The 19,452-nt window shown below is 36.7% G+C and overlaps 1 protein-coding gene across 3 annotated transcripts in view; it reads right to left on the reverse strand.

The window, feature by feature from the left end:
- LOC117344624 (arf-GAP with coiled-coil, ANK repeat and PH domain-containing protein 2-like) overlaps positions 1-19,452 on the reverse strand; it is a 91,863-nt gene that overhangs the window by 9,968 nt on the left and 62,443 nt on the right. For 2 of the 3 annotated variants that reach the window (XM_033907447.1, XM_033907446.1), the window contains 10 exons: positions 18,871-18,974; positions 18,172-18,327; positions 15,773-15,884; positions 15,286-15,383; positions 12,477-12,602; positions 11,818-11,982; positions 11,149-11,348; positions 8,501-8,524; positions 4,367-4,480; positions 551-783 (listed from right to left, as the gene is read on the reverse strand). In XM_033907447.1, the coding sequence (XP_033763338.1) occupies positions 551-783; positions 4,367-4,480; positions 8,501-8,524; positions 11,149-11,348; positions 11,818-11,982; positions 12,477-12,602; positions 15,286-15,383; positions 15,773-15,884; positions 18,172-18,327; positions 18,871-18,974 (1,332 nt within the window). The remainder of the gene's footprint in view (positions 1-550; positions 784-4,366; positions 4,481-8,500; positions 8,525-11,148; positions 11,349-11,817; positions 11,983-12,476; positions 12,603-15,285; positions 15,384-15,772; positions 15,885-18,171; positions 18,328-18,870; positions 18,975-19,452) is intronic. The other variant, XM_033907448.1, reaches the window with a different exon arrangement.

Raw genomic sequence — 19,452 nt, forward strand, 5'->3', positions numbered from 1 at the left:
AGCAAAAAAATCGAAAAAAGATTCCATGTAAATAGCACGTTTCTGGTAAATAACATTTTTGGAGGATGTGGTTCAAATAGTATTTCTAATGTCTACTTTTTATAAGGAGTAAATTCAGAGGAGGTATAATAAATTGTTATATGATGTGGATTACCACATTACATAGCCATTACTGACCCAACCAGGGAAAATGTCTACACTCGATCAGTAGTCTATTTCATACAGCATATATACAATCTATGTCAATTGACAAAATGTCCCAATGTTGAGCAATAAAATAATGTTAGCATTTCTTCACTAAGATGTACAGGTAAATATGATTTTAACTCGCACATTCAATCAGAGCTTGACAAAAAGATCAGTCAGTCTTGAAATGTTGCAACAACACAATTTGTTAAGTATATTGTTTGTGTAAAGATAAACCTTGTAATTACGTGAGAGTAATGTAAAAAATTTCATGCACAATTTCCATACATCTTAATTATTTCACTCATTTTCCATATGTATTAATTAATTCTCAGTTTTAATATCTACATTTTATTGCACTCACAGTTTCCACGACTTTCATTAGAGGTGTTTTGCCTTCCTCCTCTTCGTGTACCCAGTTGGGGTCGGCTCCGTTGGCCAGGGCCTCCAGCATCACGGCCAGGTTTCGGGCCTGGGCTGCCTTATACAGCAGCATGTTGGGGTCCAGTTTACTCATGTCCTCCCACGAAGTCGTAGACTTTGAATCATCACCGTCATCCTCGACCTCTGACCCCTCAGAACTTTCCAGGTCCAAACCTAATAGAGGAGAGGTTGAAAAGGATCAACAATTTCTACAACATACCTAGGATTTACCGACAACGAAAATACACTACTTAACCACAACACACCTAGGATTTACCGACAACGAAAATACACTACTTAACCACAACACACCTAGGATTTACCGACAACGAAAATACACTACTTAAACACAACATACCTAGGATTGTTACCGACAACCAAGTTATACCATTTAAACACAACATACCTAGGATTTACCGACAACGAAAATACACTACTTAAACACAACATACCTAGGATTTACTGACAACCAAAATACACTACTTAAACACAACATACCTATGATTGTTACCGACAACCAAGTTATACCACTTAAACACAACATACCTAGGATTTACCGACAACGAAAATACACTACTTAAACACAACATACCTAGGATTTACTGACAACTAAAATACACTACTTAAACACAACATACCTAGGATTGTTACCGACAACCAAGTTATACCACTTAAACACAACATACCTAGGATTTACCGACAACCAAAATACACTACTTAAACACAACATACCTAGGATTGTTACCGACAACCAAGTTAAAACACAACATACCTAGGATTTACCGACAACGAAAATACACTACTTAAACACAACATACCTAGGATTTACCGACAACGAAAATACACTACTTAAACACAACATACCTAGGATTGTTACCGACAACCAAGTTATACCACTTAAACACAACATACCTAGGATTTACCGACAACGAAAATACACTACTTAAACACAACATACCTAGGATTTACTGACAACCAAAATACACTACTTAAACACAACATACCTAGGATTGTTACCGACAACGAAAATACACTACTTAAACACAACATACCTAGGATTTACTGACAACCAAAATACACTACTTAAACACAACATACCTAGGATTTACCGACAACGAAAATACACTACTTAAACACAACATACCTAGGATTTACTGACAACCAAAATACACTACTTAAACACAACATACCTAGGATTTACTGACAACCAAAATACACTACTTAAACACAACATACCTAGGATTTACTGACAACCAAAATACACTACTTAAACACAACATACCTAGGATTTACTGACAACCAAAATACACTACTTAAACACAACATACCTAGGATTTACTGACAACCAAAATACACTACTTAACCACAACACACCTAGCATTTACCGACAACCAAGTTATACCACTTAAACACAACATACCTAGGATTTACCAACAACGAAAATACACTACTTAAACACAACATACCTAGGATTGTTACCGACAACCAAGTTATACCACTTAAACACAACATACCTAGGATTTACCGACAACCAAGTTATACCACTTAAACACAACATACCTAGGATTTACCGACAACCAAGTTATACCACTTAAACACAACATACCTATGATTTACCGACAACCAAGTTATACCACTTAAACACAACATACCTATGATTTACCGACAACCAAGTTATACCACTTAAACACAACATACCTAGGATTTACTGACAACCAAAATACACTACTTAAACAACATACCTAGGATTGTTACCGACAACCAAAATACACTACTTAAACACAACATACCTATGATTTACTGACAACCAAGTTATACCACTTAAACACAACACACCTAGGATTTACTGACAACCAAAATACACTACTTAAACACAACATACCTAGGATTTACCGACAACCAAAATACACTACTTAAACACAACATACCTATGATTTACTGACAACCAAGTTATACCACTTAAACACAACATACCTAGGATTTACCGACAACCAAAATACACTACGTAAACACAACATACCTAGGATTTACTGACAACCAAGTTATACCACTTAAACACAACACACCTAGGATTTACTGACAACCAAGTTATACCACTTAAACACAACATACCTAGGATTTACCGACAACCAAGTTAAAACACAACATACCTAGGATTTACCGACAACCACATGATACTACTTACAGAAAGACTTCTTTATTATTTAACAAATTATTATTCGTTTTGTATTGTTCCTATCAACTGGTTTGGTAAATCATTATGTCCAAAATCTACACTGTATCTATATCTACACTGTATCTATATCTATGTAGACATAGATATAGTGTAGACATAGATACCGTGTAGACATAGATACAGTGTAGATATAGATACAGTGTAGATATAGATATAGTGTAGATATAGATACAGTGTAGACATAGATATCGTGTAGACATAGATACAGTGTAGATATAGATACAGTGTAGATATAGATATAGTGTAGATATAGATACAGTGTAGACATAGATATAGTGTAGACATAGATATAGTGTAGATACAGTGTAGACATAGATACAGTGTAGATATAGATATAGTGTAGATATAGATACAGTGTAGACATAGATATAGTGTAGACATAGATATAGTGTAGATATAGATATAGTGTAGATATAGATACAGTGTAGACATAGATATAGTGTAGACATAGATATAGTGTAGACATAGATATAGTGTAGACATAGATATAGTGTAGATACAGTGTAGACATAGATATAGTGTAGACATAGATATAGTGTAGACATAGATATAGTGTAGATACAGTGTAGACATAGATATAGTGTAGACATAGATATAGTGTAGACATAGATATAGTGTAGACATAGATATAGTGTAGACATAGATATAGTGTAGATACAGTGTAGACATAGATATAGTGTAGACATAGATACAGTGTAGATATAGATACAGTGTAGATATAGATATAGTGTAGATATAGATACAGTGTAGACATAGATATAGTGTAGACATAGATATAGTGTAGACATAGATATAGTGTAGATATAGATATAGTGTAGACATAGATACAGTGTAGACATAGATATAGTGTAGACATAGATATAGTGTAGACATAGATATAGTGTAGATATAGATATAGTGTAGACATAGATACAGTGTAGACATAGATACAGTGTAGATATAGATACAGTGTAGATATAGATATAGTGTAGATATAGATACAGTGTAGACATAGATATAGTGTAGACATAGATATAGTGTAGACATAGATATAGTGTAGATATAGATATAGTGTAGACATAGATACAGTGTAGACATAGATATAGTGTAGACATAGATATAGTGTAGACAGAACTTGTTGCAAGGAACAACTGTACGAAGTTTCATTGAAATCCATTCAGTACTTTGATGGGAAACCTCCGGACAATGAAAGTTATACAAGATTTCTAAAAATAGTAACAGTAACCTAGATTCACAAACCACGACCTTGAACTTTGACTCGTCTCCAGAACTTGTTGCAAGGAACACCTGTTTGAAGTTTCATTGAAACCTCAGGATAATGTAAATGATGACGTACGAACGGACGGACGGACAGGGTGACGCCAATATACGCCCCACCTTCGCGGCGGGCGTATAAAAATCACATAAATTCACAATTTTTGTTAGAAACGTTGAAACGATCTTAAATTATCAAAAGTTTGTCATAACTATGTAACAAAATACCTATTTTTGAAAACAAGACTGATACTATGTAGAACTTACTTGTACTGAGATCAGGGACTTCAATCTCCGAGTCCCCGAACACGATGACGTCGGAGGCACTGGCCCCCAATCCACTGTCACAGTCCTTAGATGTATTTGACACTGACAAAACAGCTACAACAATCAAAAAAATTCTTTCATCAAACCGTGACATAGAATCTACAATAATTCAACAACAAAATATGTAGTCATGAAATTATTTACAAAAAAATATTTAATACATCACTACTAATATATAGCAGTGTGATTATCACTAAGACTTTAATCACAACACTTTTCTTTTACATCGTAATGGTTTTTTTTTCAGTAACATTTGTTGGATATACTTTTATGTAATACTATTATACTCTATAAGCAGGGGTGGGGTTGGGGGTTCTTTTGTATATTCTATATGAATATAACTGAATTGAAGAATTCAGAGTTAAACTCAGCAGGACCTGTAGAATAGAGCAACAGGTACAGAGATTTCACAAGAAAACCAGTTAAATATCCTAGTGTCTGTGATTTGTCAATCAAAACATGCAGATCATAGATCAATTTCATCCTTAAATTATCTATACAGGAGAATGCCTCAGATTTTCTTCTTTTTCATGCCCCAGTAATTATATATATATATAACTTGGATATACATATGACATTTATGAATGTTATGCAAAAGAATTTCTGACACTGTGTTGCTTAATTAGCAAAGGGTCTAGTAACTGACCTAGCAACTTGTATACATGTACATGTCTGGACTCTAAATTCTGTAATAACGTTTTCCTGTTTCCTGATATATTTTAGATACATAATTAAGGTGAACTGACTAATACTAAGTGGAGTCTAGTTCTACAAGCTTGACAAACTTTGTTTGTAGTGCTCTATTAGCTTGGTCAAGAACAGACTAACAATGTTCAGTTGTAGTGCTCTATTAGCTTGGCCCAGAACAGACTAACAATGTTCAGTTGTAGTGCTCTATTAGCTTGGCCCAGAACAGACTGCCAGTGTTTAGCACTATATATATGGTTTGTGTTGAAGTGCTTACAATAGACACTTATGTAATGTGGTGAAGACAGATTAACCTGGGATACTATCACTAACCAACTTCCAGTCTGACAGCAGATGTGTTGAGAACAGGGCAATGATTAGCATACAGATATTTGATTTACGTACCATAATGATTATAATTATGATGAGATATTCCAAATATACTTCAGAAATTCTGTTTTGATAATGATTTAGTACATACTGTGTCAATATGGTACAAGCTGACATTCCCTTGATATACTGTATATATTTATGTCTCCTATGAGTCAGCATAATCAGAAAAGCTCTTAGTTCTGGATAAATTTTGCTGGACTGACAAGTTACCGCTATAGATACCCTGATACTGAACTGACAAGTTACTATGGATACCATTCAACGATAATTAGGTCATGTTAATGCAAACCTAAAATACTTATGGGGTTTGGCTACTGATTAACCAAAACAAAATGTTCAGCAAACAAAAATGCACACTTTTTGTTAAATAAATTATAAAACTTCTTTCATAAAGAAACAAAATCAAATGACATTTAAGATTCCTATCTATTTGAAAATATCATTAAAATATTTGTTAGTGTTGATGTGATGTGCATCATTAGTAGTAAGTTAAAAAGTTCAATATACTGTAAACAATATGCTGATGTTTCCATGTTTTTTTTCATATCTCAATGATTGTTATGAGAAAATACCATCAGATAGACACACGAAACATCATTTTCATATTACTACAATATATGAACATCAATCAGTATTCAAATGGCACCTCAGTGTGTCACCCTCAATACCAAAAAGCAAATGTTTAAAAACAAATCATGAAACAATTTCAAATACTGCAGAGCAGGGAGCCGCGATAGCTCAGCCAGTTAGAGTGCCGAACACGTAAACTCATGTGAAGTTCCGAGGTACATGATTTGACATTCCCAACCCATATTGGTTTGTGTTTCTCAGGAAGTTGAGAAAGGAACCTGTCTTTGCTGTTTTGGTTGTGTCATTGGGCAAGACAATTGACCCAAATTGCTATGGATGGCAAGTGATGGGACTTTTGTATGTTGCCGATTGAGGTAGTCATCATTTACTACAAGATACAGTGACTGGTTGTAAATTAACCAATCAAATAAACTACAAGATACAGTGACTGGTTGTAAATTAACCAATAGCCTGTCCTGCCCTTAGTCCATTCTACTCACTATCCATCAATCAGTTTCAGTGAATCATGAGGATTTTATCATAAATTGTTTCGTTGAATTCCAAGAAAAATCATTGATACATTAACCAAAGTAATCCTTTACGACATGTCCGTCAGGAATAATCCTTGTGTACACAGCAACAACTGTAACATGTGACCAGCCTTACTGTATGACATCATGCTACATTCACATAATTTGTGGTACAGCTTAGTGTTCATATCTCAAGCTACATGATATATCGGAAATACAGGGGAGGTCAAAAATCTCATGGCCAGATACTAGGTATGGAGATCACTCAGTCAATGAGTGTAGACAGGGGAGATCACTCAGGCAATGAGTGTAGACAGGGGAGATCACTCAGGCAATGAGTGTAGACAGGGGAGATCACTCAGTCAATGAGTGTAGACAGGGGAGATCACTCAGGCAATGAGTGTAGACAGGGGAGATCACTCAGTCAATGAGTGTAGACAGGGGAGATCACTCAGGCAATGAGTGTAGACAGGGGAGATCACTCAGTCAATGAGTGTAGAAAGGGGAGATCACTCAGTCAATGAGTGTAGAAAGGAGAGATCACTCAGTCAATGAGTGTAGACAGGGGAGATCACTCAGTCAATGAGTGTAGACAGGGGAGATGACTCAGGCGATAAGTGTATACAGAGGAGATGACTCAGACGATAAGTGTAGACAGAGGAGATGACTCAGTCAATGAGTGTAGACAGGGGAGATGACTCAGTCAATGAGTGTAGACAGGGGAGATGACTCAGGCGATAAGTGTATACAGAGGAGATGACTCAGACGAAAAGTGTATACAGAGGAGATGACTCAGACGATAAGTGTATACAGAGGAGATGACTCGGGCGATTCAGGCGATAAGTGTATACAGAGGAGATGACTCAGGCGATTCAGGCGATAAGTGTATACAGAGGAGATGACTCAGGCGATAAGTGTATACAGAGGAGATGACTCAGGCGATAAGTGTAGACAGGGGAGATGACTCAGGCGATAAGTGTATACAGGAGAGATGACTCAGGCAATGAGTGTAGAAAGGGGAGATCACTAATTAAATAGTTGTAGAAAGGGGACAAATGTATACAGGGGAGATGACTCAGGCGACAAATGTAGACAGGGGAGATGACTCAGGCAATGAGTGTAGACAGGGGAGATGACTCAGTCGATAAGTGTATACAGAGGAGATGACTCAGGCGATAAGTGTAGACAGGGGAGATAACTCAGGCGATAAGTGTATACAGAGGAGATGACTCAGGCGATAAGTGTAGACAGGGGAGATAACTCAGGCGATAAGTGTATACAGAGTGGATAACTCAGGCGATAAGTGTATACAGAGGAGATGACTCAGGCGATAAGTGTAGACAGGGGAGATAACTCAGGCGATAAGTGTATATTGAGGAGATAACTCAGGCGATAGGTGTAGACATGCAGGGGAGATGACTCAGGCGATAAATGTAGACAGGGGAGATGACTCAGATGATAAGTGTAGACAGGGGAGATGACTCAGGCGATAAATGTAATGAGAGGAAAGACATGTGATAAGTGTAGAAACAGGAAATGACTCGGTAGATGATTGTAGAAAAGGGAGATCATCAGTCCGGTATAAATCTTCACAAGGAGACTAGTCACACACAAAGAGGCGACCTAGCGTATAATATCAAGGGAGGTAATGGAGGAATGAAGCCGTGCATCTTTATGCTTGTGACTGTATAAATGCTATATATCATTTGGAAGTCTTGATTTGTATATTTTTTCATTGATATTAATTATGGTTATCAACAAAATCAAGAACCAGATTTTCTACATACATTTTACAATGATTTCTTTCATTTTAATAAAAAAATTTCCCTTATAATCTGAACATCTGAAATATACAAAACCTTGACTTTGTGTAGGAGACTGAATGGTAACTCACGTGGTTTAGAGCGTAATTTCCGGCCTAAAACCAAATTTAAGCAACACAAAATAAAGTGGAATGATGAAAAGCAGATAAGGTGTACAAGTCCTTGTAATCTTGAGTATGTCTCTGAGTATAAAATACACCATCTGTATAATGCAACATTTCAACATACACACTGGATATTCTGTTTCTGTGATACAGGTGGCATATTTTGACTTCTCAAAAAAAGGAACGAAAAAGATACACACAACCCATACTTTTTCATTCAAACAAATTGCAAAAATAATTATAGAAAAATGAGTGTCTCTCAAAAAAAAGTAAACTATGTGTTTCCAATTCATTGGTACTTGTAACTACAATCTGATTTATTTGAAAAAGAAATAAGATTTATTTCTAAAAAGTTATTTGAAGCTTGAAATTGAAGGGAATAGAAACCTTTTACACATATAACTTTTTCGGCATAAGAAACACTCACTTGAAATAATTTTAAAAAGGGTATAAAAAGCTGAAACCTTGTGTATGAACAAAACTTAAGGAGTATCAATAATAAACCAAGATGTCTCCATTGGGCGGGAAGATAATGGACAAAACCAAATTATTTTCATTTTGAATGAATTTCTGAATTCAATGACATCTCTCATGACCGACATGTTTCTCCATTACTGATTTTTTTTATTTCCAAAACCTGAAACGAAAATTAAAATTGTTTGGAAGCTTAAATGGTAATGAAATTAAAAAAAGATAGACTCCTGACGTCAGACATTCAGACAGAATCTGATAATGGCCTGGGACACCTTGGTTCAAAGAAAAACATAACCTTCCTTGCATAGGAACCAGAGGCTGAGTGCAGTAGATTATAATCAATCTATAAGGAAAGCATACTTTTTATTTCTATTAACCAATTTTTAACTGAATTATTTCTATAATGTACGAAACCATTCTGTCAGTAACATTTATCAGGAAAATAAGTAGCTCATATACAATACTGAATATCCCGTAATTCTAGCTTCAGTTATTCCACAGTTTTCCACACGTAGCAGTTTATAGTATGATCAATGTATGATTTTTATTGAAGTGAATGCCTTCACAATCTTGTTGATTTTCAAGCCGAGTTTCTATGCAGTAAGGTAGAGTGTTAATAGTTCTATATATCCTGTGAATTAGGATGCAGAATATGTATATATGACCTCACGCCAAACGACCTTCAACGGTCACTCACCACTGTCCTTGGGGACGAGGACAGCCTCTGGAACATTGTCACGGTATGAAATGTTAGAATTGTTACCGTCAGGGAGGAAGGTTACCTAAGTTGTGGATCAATCCAAGTCTCTATCCCCAACATATACACACTGTAATAACTTATATCACCAGATACTATCAAGAAATATAGAAAAAGCCAAAATGGGAAAAGTTTTTTTTGATTTTTGATTTTCTCTATTTTTTTTATTTAATTAGGGAGATTTTTTGTAAATTTAGGAACAATGATTTCAAATACAAAACACCCTGGATTTTAATCAGTATCATTATAATCCTTATTGGCCCAGGCCAATCATCAGAGTTAAGTGTCAAATTAACTATATTAATCAGCCAAAACAGAAATTGAAAATAAATTAAACTTTGACCACAGGAATACTTCTCAAGGATTGGTAATAAAAGGGGTGCTACAGATGATAAAGTAAGTACGGTACTTAACAAAATCAAGATTAATGTTGGAATGTAAAACATGCCAGTATTCAAATGTAGATCAGGCCTAGGCTTCAAAATGCTTGGCATTTCAATGAGTTTAAAAGTGTTTGTTACATGATTATTCCTATCACATTAATATATCATTAAGTCTGCAAAACATACTCATTTACAAAACACCTCACATATTAGAGAAAATTATTTCCAGACTTTTAAACAACTGGCATATCAATGAACCTGTAAACTCTTTTGACATGCTTGTATATATAAAACCACAAATGATTTAAGCCATTTACAGCAACATTTAACAGTAGAAAATTTACAGCAACACTTCAAAAGTAGAGAAACAGCAAACCAGCATGTCACTGAAACAACCGCTAACATATTCTCACATCATAATGCCCTTCACCTAAATAAAATTGGTTAAACAATAAATAACGGATAAAAAAATCAAAATTCTGATACATTGAATAATAAATATAATTGTTTTGCCTTTAAATTACAATATCATTGTGATTAATTACACGGAGAGAGCAACAAGGGAGTTTTCCTAAATTGTCTGTACCTTTCTCGGATCAGAATGGTCCAGGAAAATAATTATAAAATGATAGCATTCATACACATGACAAATCCTAAACAGCTGTTCCCTTTGTAATAAACTCTTTCCTCAATATCAATATTTGCCAGTTACCTCCCTTCAGTACAAACTGCAATGTTCAACAATAAGTAATTGAATTATAGGTGGTCGAGTGACACAGTCATAAAGCACTCACCTTCCGAATTAATGATACAGAGTAACAAATTAATGTTCCCCGTATGAATGTTATATTGTTTTTCGTCTGATTCGTGAGAGGTATTAGACAGACGGTAATGAGTGGATAAGCTTAAAGTGAGATAAAAAAATAGCTACTTCTGACTGGCAAAAAGAAAGAGAAAAAATGTGTAAGCTACAGGATATAAATACAAAGAGATAAAGTTACCTTCCATCAGGCCACTAGTCACATCTGACTCCAGGTCCGAGTGAGACTCGTCTTTGTTCAGGGAGCGACTTGGTGATGGCCGTTTAGTTTTCCTCTTGACACTCCAGCCCCGGGCACGACTAACCACCTTTGGTCCTGGTAGCTTCATTACAAATGCCTTATCCACATACTTGGCTCGAATCCAGTTCTCTCTAACAGATCTGAAAATGATAATAATAAAGTACAAACACTTTTTTTTTTATATTTCTTCCTATTTTTTCACCTTTGAATGATTAATGATGTTAGTGTTAAGATTTTCTAGTCAAACAAATGTACGTTTATTGACTGCTTTCTGAACTAATACACTAAAGCTACATACAGTTTAATCTGTTGTCTTGTGAACTAATTAAATTTTTATTTTAAATATGAAAAATAAAAAAGTGTATTGGTAATTTATGTCTAAGGTCCAAGATTGCAGGTTTCCCTCCAATGGAGATAGGGATAGTTAGCAAGAAAACGATTCATACATATTCATTTTACCTCTGGAGTTTTTCTCTAGTTGGCTTTGAACATTAGAAAAAAAATATTAAAATCGATGTACATCTATCAGATAGATATAATAAATCATAAATAGATTTTGGTAATATTAGAATCAGAGAGTTTAATCTTATTAAATATGCGAAAACTTACCTTTTACAATCAAATGTTGCTTTAGTTGCTATGGACTCGTCTACGCTGGCCTCATAAATACGGTTGACAATATCATTGCCGAGTTCCACCATGACCTTTATCTGTTCTTGTTCCCAGGCGTCCAGAGTGATGGATCGTACCTTGGATAAGTGGACTCCAAAACTCCTAAACAAGGAGAAAAGGACAAAACACTGTCATATATAATGTCTCAATCTTACTGACTCAATATGTCAGACCAGGCCTATGTAATGATTATCGAAGAGAGTAAGTAAAGGGAGATAACTCCAATCTGTTTTTGTCATGTATATTTTTGTTACTGTTTCAGTAAACAATTTTGATTTTCTAATTTTCTAACTGCTCCTTACAGGTAATGTAGCTGATCCCAAGCTTGTGTCGAGGTTGGAGGAGAGGATCACCAATTAATACCATCAAGCAGTTGTCCTACTAATTCAGTCATTAAAAGAGGAAATATAACTGAAATTGTGACTTTAAACCAGCAACCAACCATGATATATTTTGCATAGAGGATGAAATTATCACTTATCAATGCCCAAAGTTAAAGGTTTGTAAACTAAATCAAAAGAAAATAAAAAAAACAGCTGGAAACAGGGACTCAACACCATCCGTTGTTCTTTGACTTCCAATAAGATTGTACAAACCTGTGGATACCAGAACACTCTATACAGAGGGTGATTCCGAGGTTGATACTGGACCAGCGTGGCTCTGGTGAGCCACAGTCACAGCAGTGATCATTTCCAGGGATAGACAGCAGCTGTTCTAACCTCCTGTAACAGTCAATTATACTGGCTAATACTATGTACTGATATCTACTGTCACGTCTAACTACGATAACACTGACCATGCAATTTCAACAGAGCTTTAAAACAGTTAAATACTTTACAACACTGATTCTTTCAATTTAAATTTCCAGTTAAAAAAAAAATTATTGGGTCACAAAATTAGAACATTTGCAGTACCATCTTCCAACCAGAGTTCTACCATAATATCAATGCTGGTTTTATGCCAAAGAGTAGTTGTAACAAAATTAAAAATGTATTAAAAATCAGGCAATGTAACAAGAGAAATTGACTTCTCCAAACATTGCAAAACAGAAAACCAGCTAAGTGTTATCATCATTAAGTCAACAAACTGAGGACTCCCAGATTAGGTTTAATCCACCAACCCCTCAAAAATGGAAAAGAGTTATGGATTAAAAATTTAAAATTATACACCAAAGGACATAATGCCCTTGAATATCTCAAGGTCATTTATATGAGGAAACTTTGATATCAATCTATCTCATGTGATTATATAGAAAACAGTACTTTGTGAGGAAAAGTGATAATCTTCAAATGTCAAATCAAACTATAAATCATACAAATGGTCAAGTAAAACTAGGAATTAAAAAAAATAGCTGTACTAAATTTTGGAAAGATCCATGATTACTTTCCGAGAAATAGAAACTCAAAATCCAAGATTGGCAACTGTTGGCCATTTTTTATCTGATAAGTTCAAAAATAAGCATTATATACATAACTAGAGAACACATAAAATGAAGAAAGATCATTCCACAACTTATCAATAGATAGCTATAACTAGACTCAAGGCTTGAAGAACCACAGACAATTGAGACACGTGGTTACAGACTTATTGTTGAGCCTTGCCCTCAGATGAGTGTTTACAGACTTACTGTTGAGCCTTGCCCTCAGATGAGTGTTTACAGACTTACTGTTGAGCCTTGCCCTCAGATGAGTGGTTACAGACTTACTGTTGAGCCTTGCCCTCAGATGAGTGTTTACAGACTTACTGTTGAGCCTTGTCCTCAGATGAGTGTTTACAGACTTACTGTTGAGCCTTGCCCTCAGTTGAGTGGTTACAAACTTACTGTTGAGCCTTGCCCTCAGATGAGTGGTTACAGACTTACCATTGAGCCTTGTCCTCAGATGAGTGTTTACAGACTTACTGTTGAGCCTTGCCCTCAGATGAGTGGTTACAGACTTACTGTTGAGCCTTGCCCTCAGTTGAGTGTTTACAGACTTACTGTTGAGCCTTGCCCTCAGATGAGTGGTTACAGACTACTGTTGAGCCTTGCCCTCAGATGAGTGGTTACAGACTTACTGTTGAGCCTTGCCCTCAGATGAGTAGTTACAGACTTACTGTTGAGCCTTGCCCTCAGATGAGTGGTTACAGACTACTGTTGAGCCTTACCCTCAGATGAGTGGTTACGGACTTACTGTTGAGCCTTGCCCTCAGATAAGTAGTTACAGACTACTGTTGAGCCTTGCCCTCAGATGAGTGGTTACAGACTTACTATTGAGCCTTGCCCTCAGATGAGTGGTTACAGACTTACTGTTGAGCCTTGCCCTCAGATGAGTGTTTACAGACTTACTGTTGAGCCTTGCCCTCAGATGAGTAGTTACAGACTACTGTTGAGCCTTGCCCTCAGATGAGTGTTTACAGACTTATTGTTGAGCCTTGCCCTCAGATGAGTGTTTACAGACTTACTGTTGAGCCTTGCCCTCAGATGAGTGTTTACAGACTACTGTTGAGCCTTGCCCTTAGATGAGTGTTTACAGACTACTGTTGAGTCTTGCCCTCAGATGAGTGGTTACAGACTTACTGTTGAGCCTTGCCCTCAGATGAGTGTTTACAGACTACTGTTGAGCCTTGCCCTCAGATGAGTGTTTACAGACTACTGTTGAGTCTTGCCCTCAGATGAGTGGTTACAGACTTACTGTTGAGCCTTGCCCTCAGATGAGTGGTTACAGACTTACTGTTGAGCCTTGCCCTCAGATGAGTGGTTACAGACTACTGTTGAGCCTTGTCCTCAGATGAGTGGTTAAAGACTTACTGTTGAGCCTTGCCCTCAGATAAGTGGTTACAGACTTACTGTTGAGCCTTGCCCTCAGATAAGTGGTTACAGACTTACTGTTGAGCCTTGCCCTCATATGAGTGTTTACAGACTACTGTTGAGCCTTGCCCTCAGATGAGTGTTTACAGACTTACTGTTGAGCCTTGCCCTCATATGAGTGTTTACAGACTACTGTTGAGCCTTGCCCTCAGATGAGTGGTTACAGACTACTGTTGAGCCTTGCCCTCATATGAGTGTTTACAGACTACTGTTGAGCCTTGCCCTCAGATGAGTGTTTACAGACTTACTGTTGAGCCTTGCCCTCATATGAGTGTTTACAGACTACTGTTGAGCCTTGCCCTCAGATGAGTGGTTACAGACTACTGTTGAGCCTTGCCCTCAGATGAGTGTTTACAGACTTACTGTTGAGCCTTGCCCTCAGATGAGTGTTTACAGACTACTGTTGAGCCTTGCCCTCAGATAAGTGTTTACAGACTTACTGTTGAGCCTTGCCCTCAGATGAGTGTTTACAGACTTACTGTTGAGCCTTGCCCTCAGATGAGTGTTTACAGACTTACTGTTGAGCCTTGCCCTCAGATGAGTGTTTACAGACTTACTGTTGAGCCTTGCTCTGTTTAGTTACTGGAGGAGTTGATGCTACACTGTTTTCCTCAGTTGATGTTTGTAATGTTCTATTTGTCTCTATCTCCTCTTCCTGCAATAAAAACAAAAAAACAAAAAATAATAATAAAAGAATCCTAAATTTTGTAATGTATTGATGAAGTCACAATTAACTAAATACATTAAATATGCGTTCAATCACGATCCATATCTTAACTCCCCAGGAGGAGGGGGGTAGGGGTAGAGTTAAACAGAAAATAAATGTTTATAGTTAACATAACTCAATCATGAAACCCCCCCCCCCCCCCCCGTGAAAATAACCACATTTACAGTAGTGTTTCAACACTAAATCTTAAGTACCAATGATAGTTATTTATCTCCCCTGGGAGATTTATAACAGTATGTATGACTTGTTTCTGTGTGTTTGAGGTATATAAGGTGTTACTGATGATAAGTTATCTCCCCTGGGAGATTTGTACATACAACTTGGTTCTGCTGGTTTGAGGCACATCGGAAGGCATTACTGATCCCCGTCTGTATCTCTGTGATCCACATCTGACAGTCCTCATCCGTCTCTGCTTGTAACATGTGGCTCCTGTAAATACCAAAGTCCTTATATCTTAACAACTCCAGTCAGGTCTGATCCTAATGTGTGAACAGACAGATACGGGGACACTCTTCATACCATTATCAATAAGTATATAAAACTGGCTGTAACCCCCTATGGTAACTATATAGATCCTGTCTGTATATTGTGAGGATGTACAATATACCTAGAACTACCCTGGCTGTAAACCCCTAGGGTAACTATATAGATCATGTCTGTATATTGTGAGGATGTACAATATACCTAGAACTACCCTGGCTGTAACCCCCTAGGGTAACTATTTAGATCCTGTCAGTATATTGTGAGGATGTACAATATACCTAGAACTACCCTGGCTGTAAACCCCTAGGGTAACTATATAGATCCTGTCAGTATATTGTGAGGATGTACAATATACCTAGAACTACCCTGGGTGTAATCCCCTAGGGTAACTATATAGATCCTGTCTGTATATTGATGTACAATATACCTAGAACTACTCTGGCTGTAAACCCCTAGGGTCACTATATAAATCCTGTCAGTATATTGTGAGGATGTACAATATACCTAGAACTACCCTGGCTGTAAACCCCTAGGGTAACTATTTAGATCCTGTCTGCAGGGTTGCCAACCTGTAAGTAGCCCAATGTGGGAGATCTCCCACATTGGGCTCTTGCAATGTGTGAGACCTTTTTACGACGTCACGGCATCACGGCGTTTTATTATTTGACTAAATGTTGTAGAAAAAATATCAGACATTAACACATATTTAAGCCATTTATTTAATATATCTTCTTGCTTTGAAATCTCCTCCTTTGGAGTAAGCTGATAGTCAATAATTTCCTCCTCAAGTGAATCCTTCTATCCTTGGTGACATTATATGTAATCTACATGTAGCTGCCAGTTATAGAACTTAAAGAACTAAATAAGTTTCCAATAGTTTTTGTAAGTTGATTATTAATAGTTTTTTTTAGGGTTAAGATTATAAGATGTTTTGAAGCAATGGATAACTGTTCTATTTATATCATGTAGGCGTTTGAGATTTTTTGGATTTAATTTCTAGTAGATAATATAAAGTATATAGCTCTATGGCTAGGTACCAAAAAATCCATGTCAATTCGACAAAGAAGGATTATGCAGGGGGAACTTTGCAATCATTTTGTCCGTCACTGCCATATAGAATTCCCCGACTGTCTTGCAAAAGTAAAAATAAAATGCAATTACTTATGAATTATCATCTGTCAAGAGTTTAATTTTTAGCTGTGGTAATTATATAAACCTTTACCTGTAAAACAAACTCAATGCCAACTGACAAAATGTGGCGTTTTATATCACATACTGCACTTGATCTGATCGAAAACTTGGCTTTAAACAACTTGCAATAGGCATGCTACTTTACTTTACGAAAACACGTTTAGAAAACCAATCGTGATTTTTTCCCCATGGCGATTCTTTGAACTTGGCGAGCTTAGCCTTAGTGGACCAGATATTGATCTTTTTCCTTTTAGGTGACGGCATATTTCACGAAATATCAAAGGGATTGTTCAGTTATAAACTGAGGATGTGAATATTACTCACTATTTTTGTAGGCCTAAGCTTAATTATCTCGTTTAGAGGTCAGCTCTCCGAACGTGCTTCCGTCGCTACCGACCGGATGTGAAGCGCGACGCCTGGTGTAATCTTTACAAAAACTGTAAGAGTTATTCCCCTTTGAACAGTCCCAAGCTAAAGTTGTCGATTTCATGGCTTCGCGTGAGGCGACTTGAGAAAACTTAATCAATGTGTGAGATTTGTACCTCACGTTACGTGAGGATTGCTTCAACGTGAGAAGGGACATTTTAGGGACGTTTTTACGTGAGTTTTTCGTCTCACGTGCGTGAGTTGGCAACCCTGTGTCTGTATATTGTGAGGATGTACAATATACCTAGAACTACCCTGGCTGTAAACCCCTAGGGTAACTATATAGATCATGTCTGTATATTGTGAGGATGTACAATATACCTAGAACTACCCTGGGTGTAAACCCCTAGGGTAACTATATAAATCCTGTCTGTATATTGTGAGGATGTACAATATACCTAGAACTACCCTGGCTGTAACCCCCTAGGGTAACTATATAGATCCTGTCTGTATATTGATGTACAATATACCTAGAACTACCCTGGGTGTAATCCCCTAGGGTAACTATATAAATCCTGTCAGTATATTGTGAGGATGTACAATATACCTAGAACTACCCTGGCTGTAACCCCTAGGGTAACTATATAGATCCTGTCTGTATATTGTGAGGTTGTACCTAGATGGGGACAAGACATCAAAGCAGAAGCGTCGCTCTGTTTCGTACACCGGTTTGACGGTGCAGAGACGTAGATCTTCCTCCATCACAGAGCACTCCTTCACACCGGACCGTTTACGGTACACGAACTGGTTATTCTGGATCATGAACCATCGCCTACGACAAAAGATCAAAGTTTTACATTTACAGGTAGAACATTCACACATAGTGGGTATTTATAAGAATGTCAGGACAAACTCAACATCTAAGTGAAGTTCAGGAATAATCTTTGTGTGATCAAAATAAACAGATAAAAGTTACATTTGTTCAACCACTCAACATTACTATCAGAAATGACAGAAAACACAAACCTGACAGCTTCAATGCATTGTTTTTTTGATAAAACACGAGAATTTTCAGTACTGAAGCCTAAACTGTACGTGAAAAGAAAGCTACAAGGCGATAAGTGTCATTAAGGTAATTTTTGAAATTTAGTGGAAAAAAAAAATTAACAACTTACATGATTTACCAACACATGCTTTTAAATGGAATCCTAATTAATCAAGATAAAGTGCCAAAGCTTGTTTTCCCCATCAATGACCTTCAGCTCACTGACCTTGACTTTTAACTCCAGATGACCTCTGTGTGACCCCAGGTTTGACCAGTAATGTTTTAACCCTACCTATTTTGACTTGTTTTAGTTGGATTTGAATGACCTACCTGACCCAGCTTTTGAAGCCTTTACTAGTTTTTTTGAAGAGGTAGCCCTCCATGTGCTGAACACTGGTTTCATTGTCCAAGTCATTCTGAGACAGATTCACATTCTGAAAACACACAAAAAAGCATGACCCTTAATTAACTTAACCAATTTAAGATTACAAATAGCAAATTAGGTGGAATGATTTTCTTAACCTTAACCTTCATCCTATGACTTCACACTAATGCACCATTATAAGTTCCACAAGCAAGTATTTATGTTGTAATGCAATGTTGTACCAACATGACCTTGACCTTGAACTATTTATCAAAGACCATATATACACAGAAAACTTCACAGAAATCACTGAAATACTTTGCCATACACTGATTATCTAATGTTACCTTACATGTGACAGTCATGTTTTCATTTATCAGTTTATGTTGCAAAAAATATTGCTCAGAATGATCCCAGAATCAAACCCTGGTCACCATACATACTGGGTATTGTGTGAGTCTGTGTACTCTACATACTGTGTATTGTGTGGGTCTGCATGTGTACTCTACATACTGGGTATTGTGTGAGTGTGGTGTACTCTACATACT

Source organism: Pecten maximus, chromosome 16 (genome assembly GCF_902652985.1).
Source record: "Pecten maximus chromosome 16, xPecMax1.1, whole genome shotgun sequence".
NCBI lineage: Eukaryota > Metazoa > Mollusca > Bivalvia > Pectinida > Pectinidae > Pecten > Pecten maximus.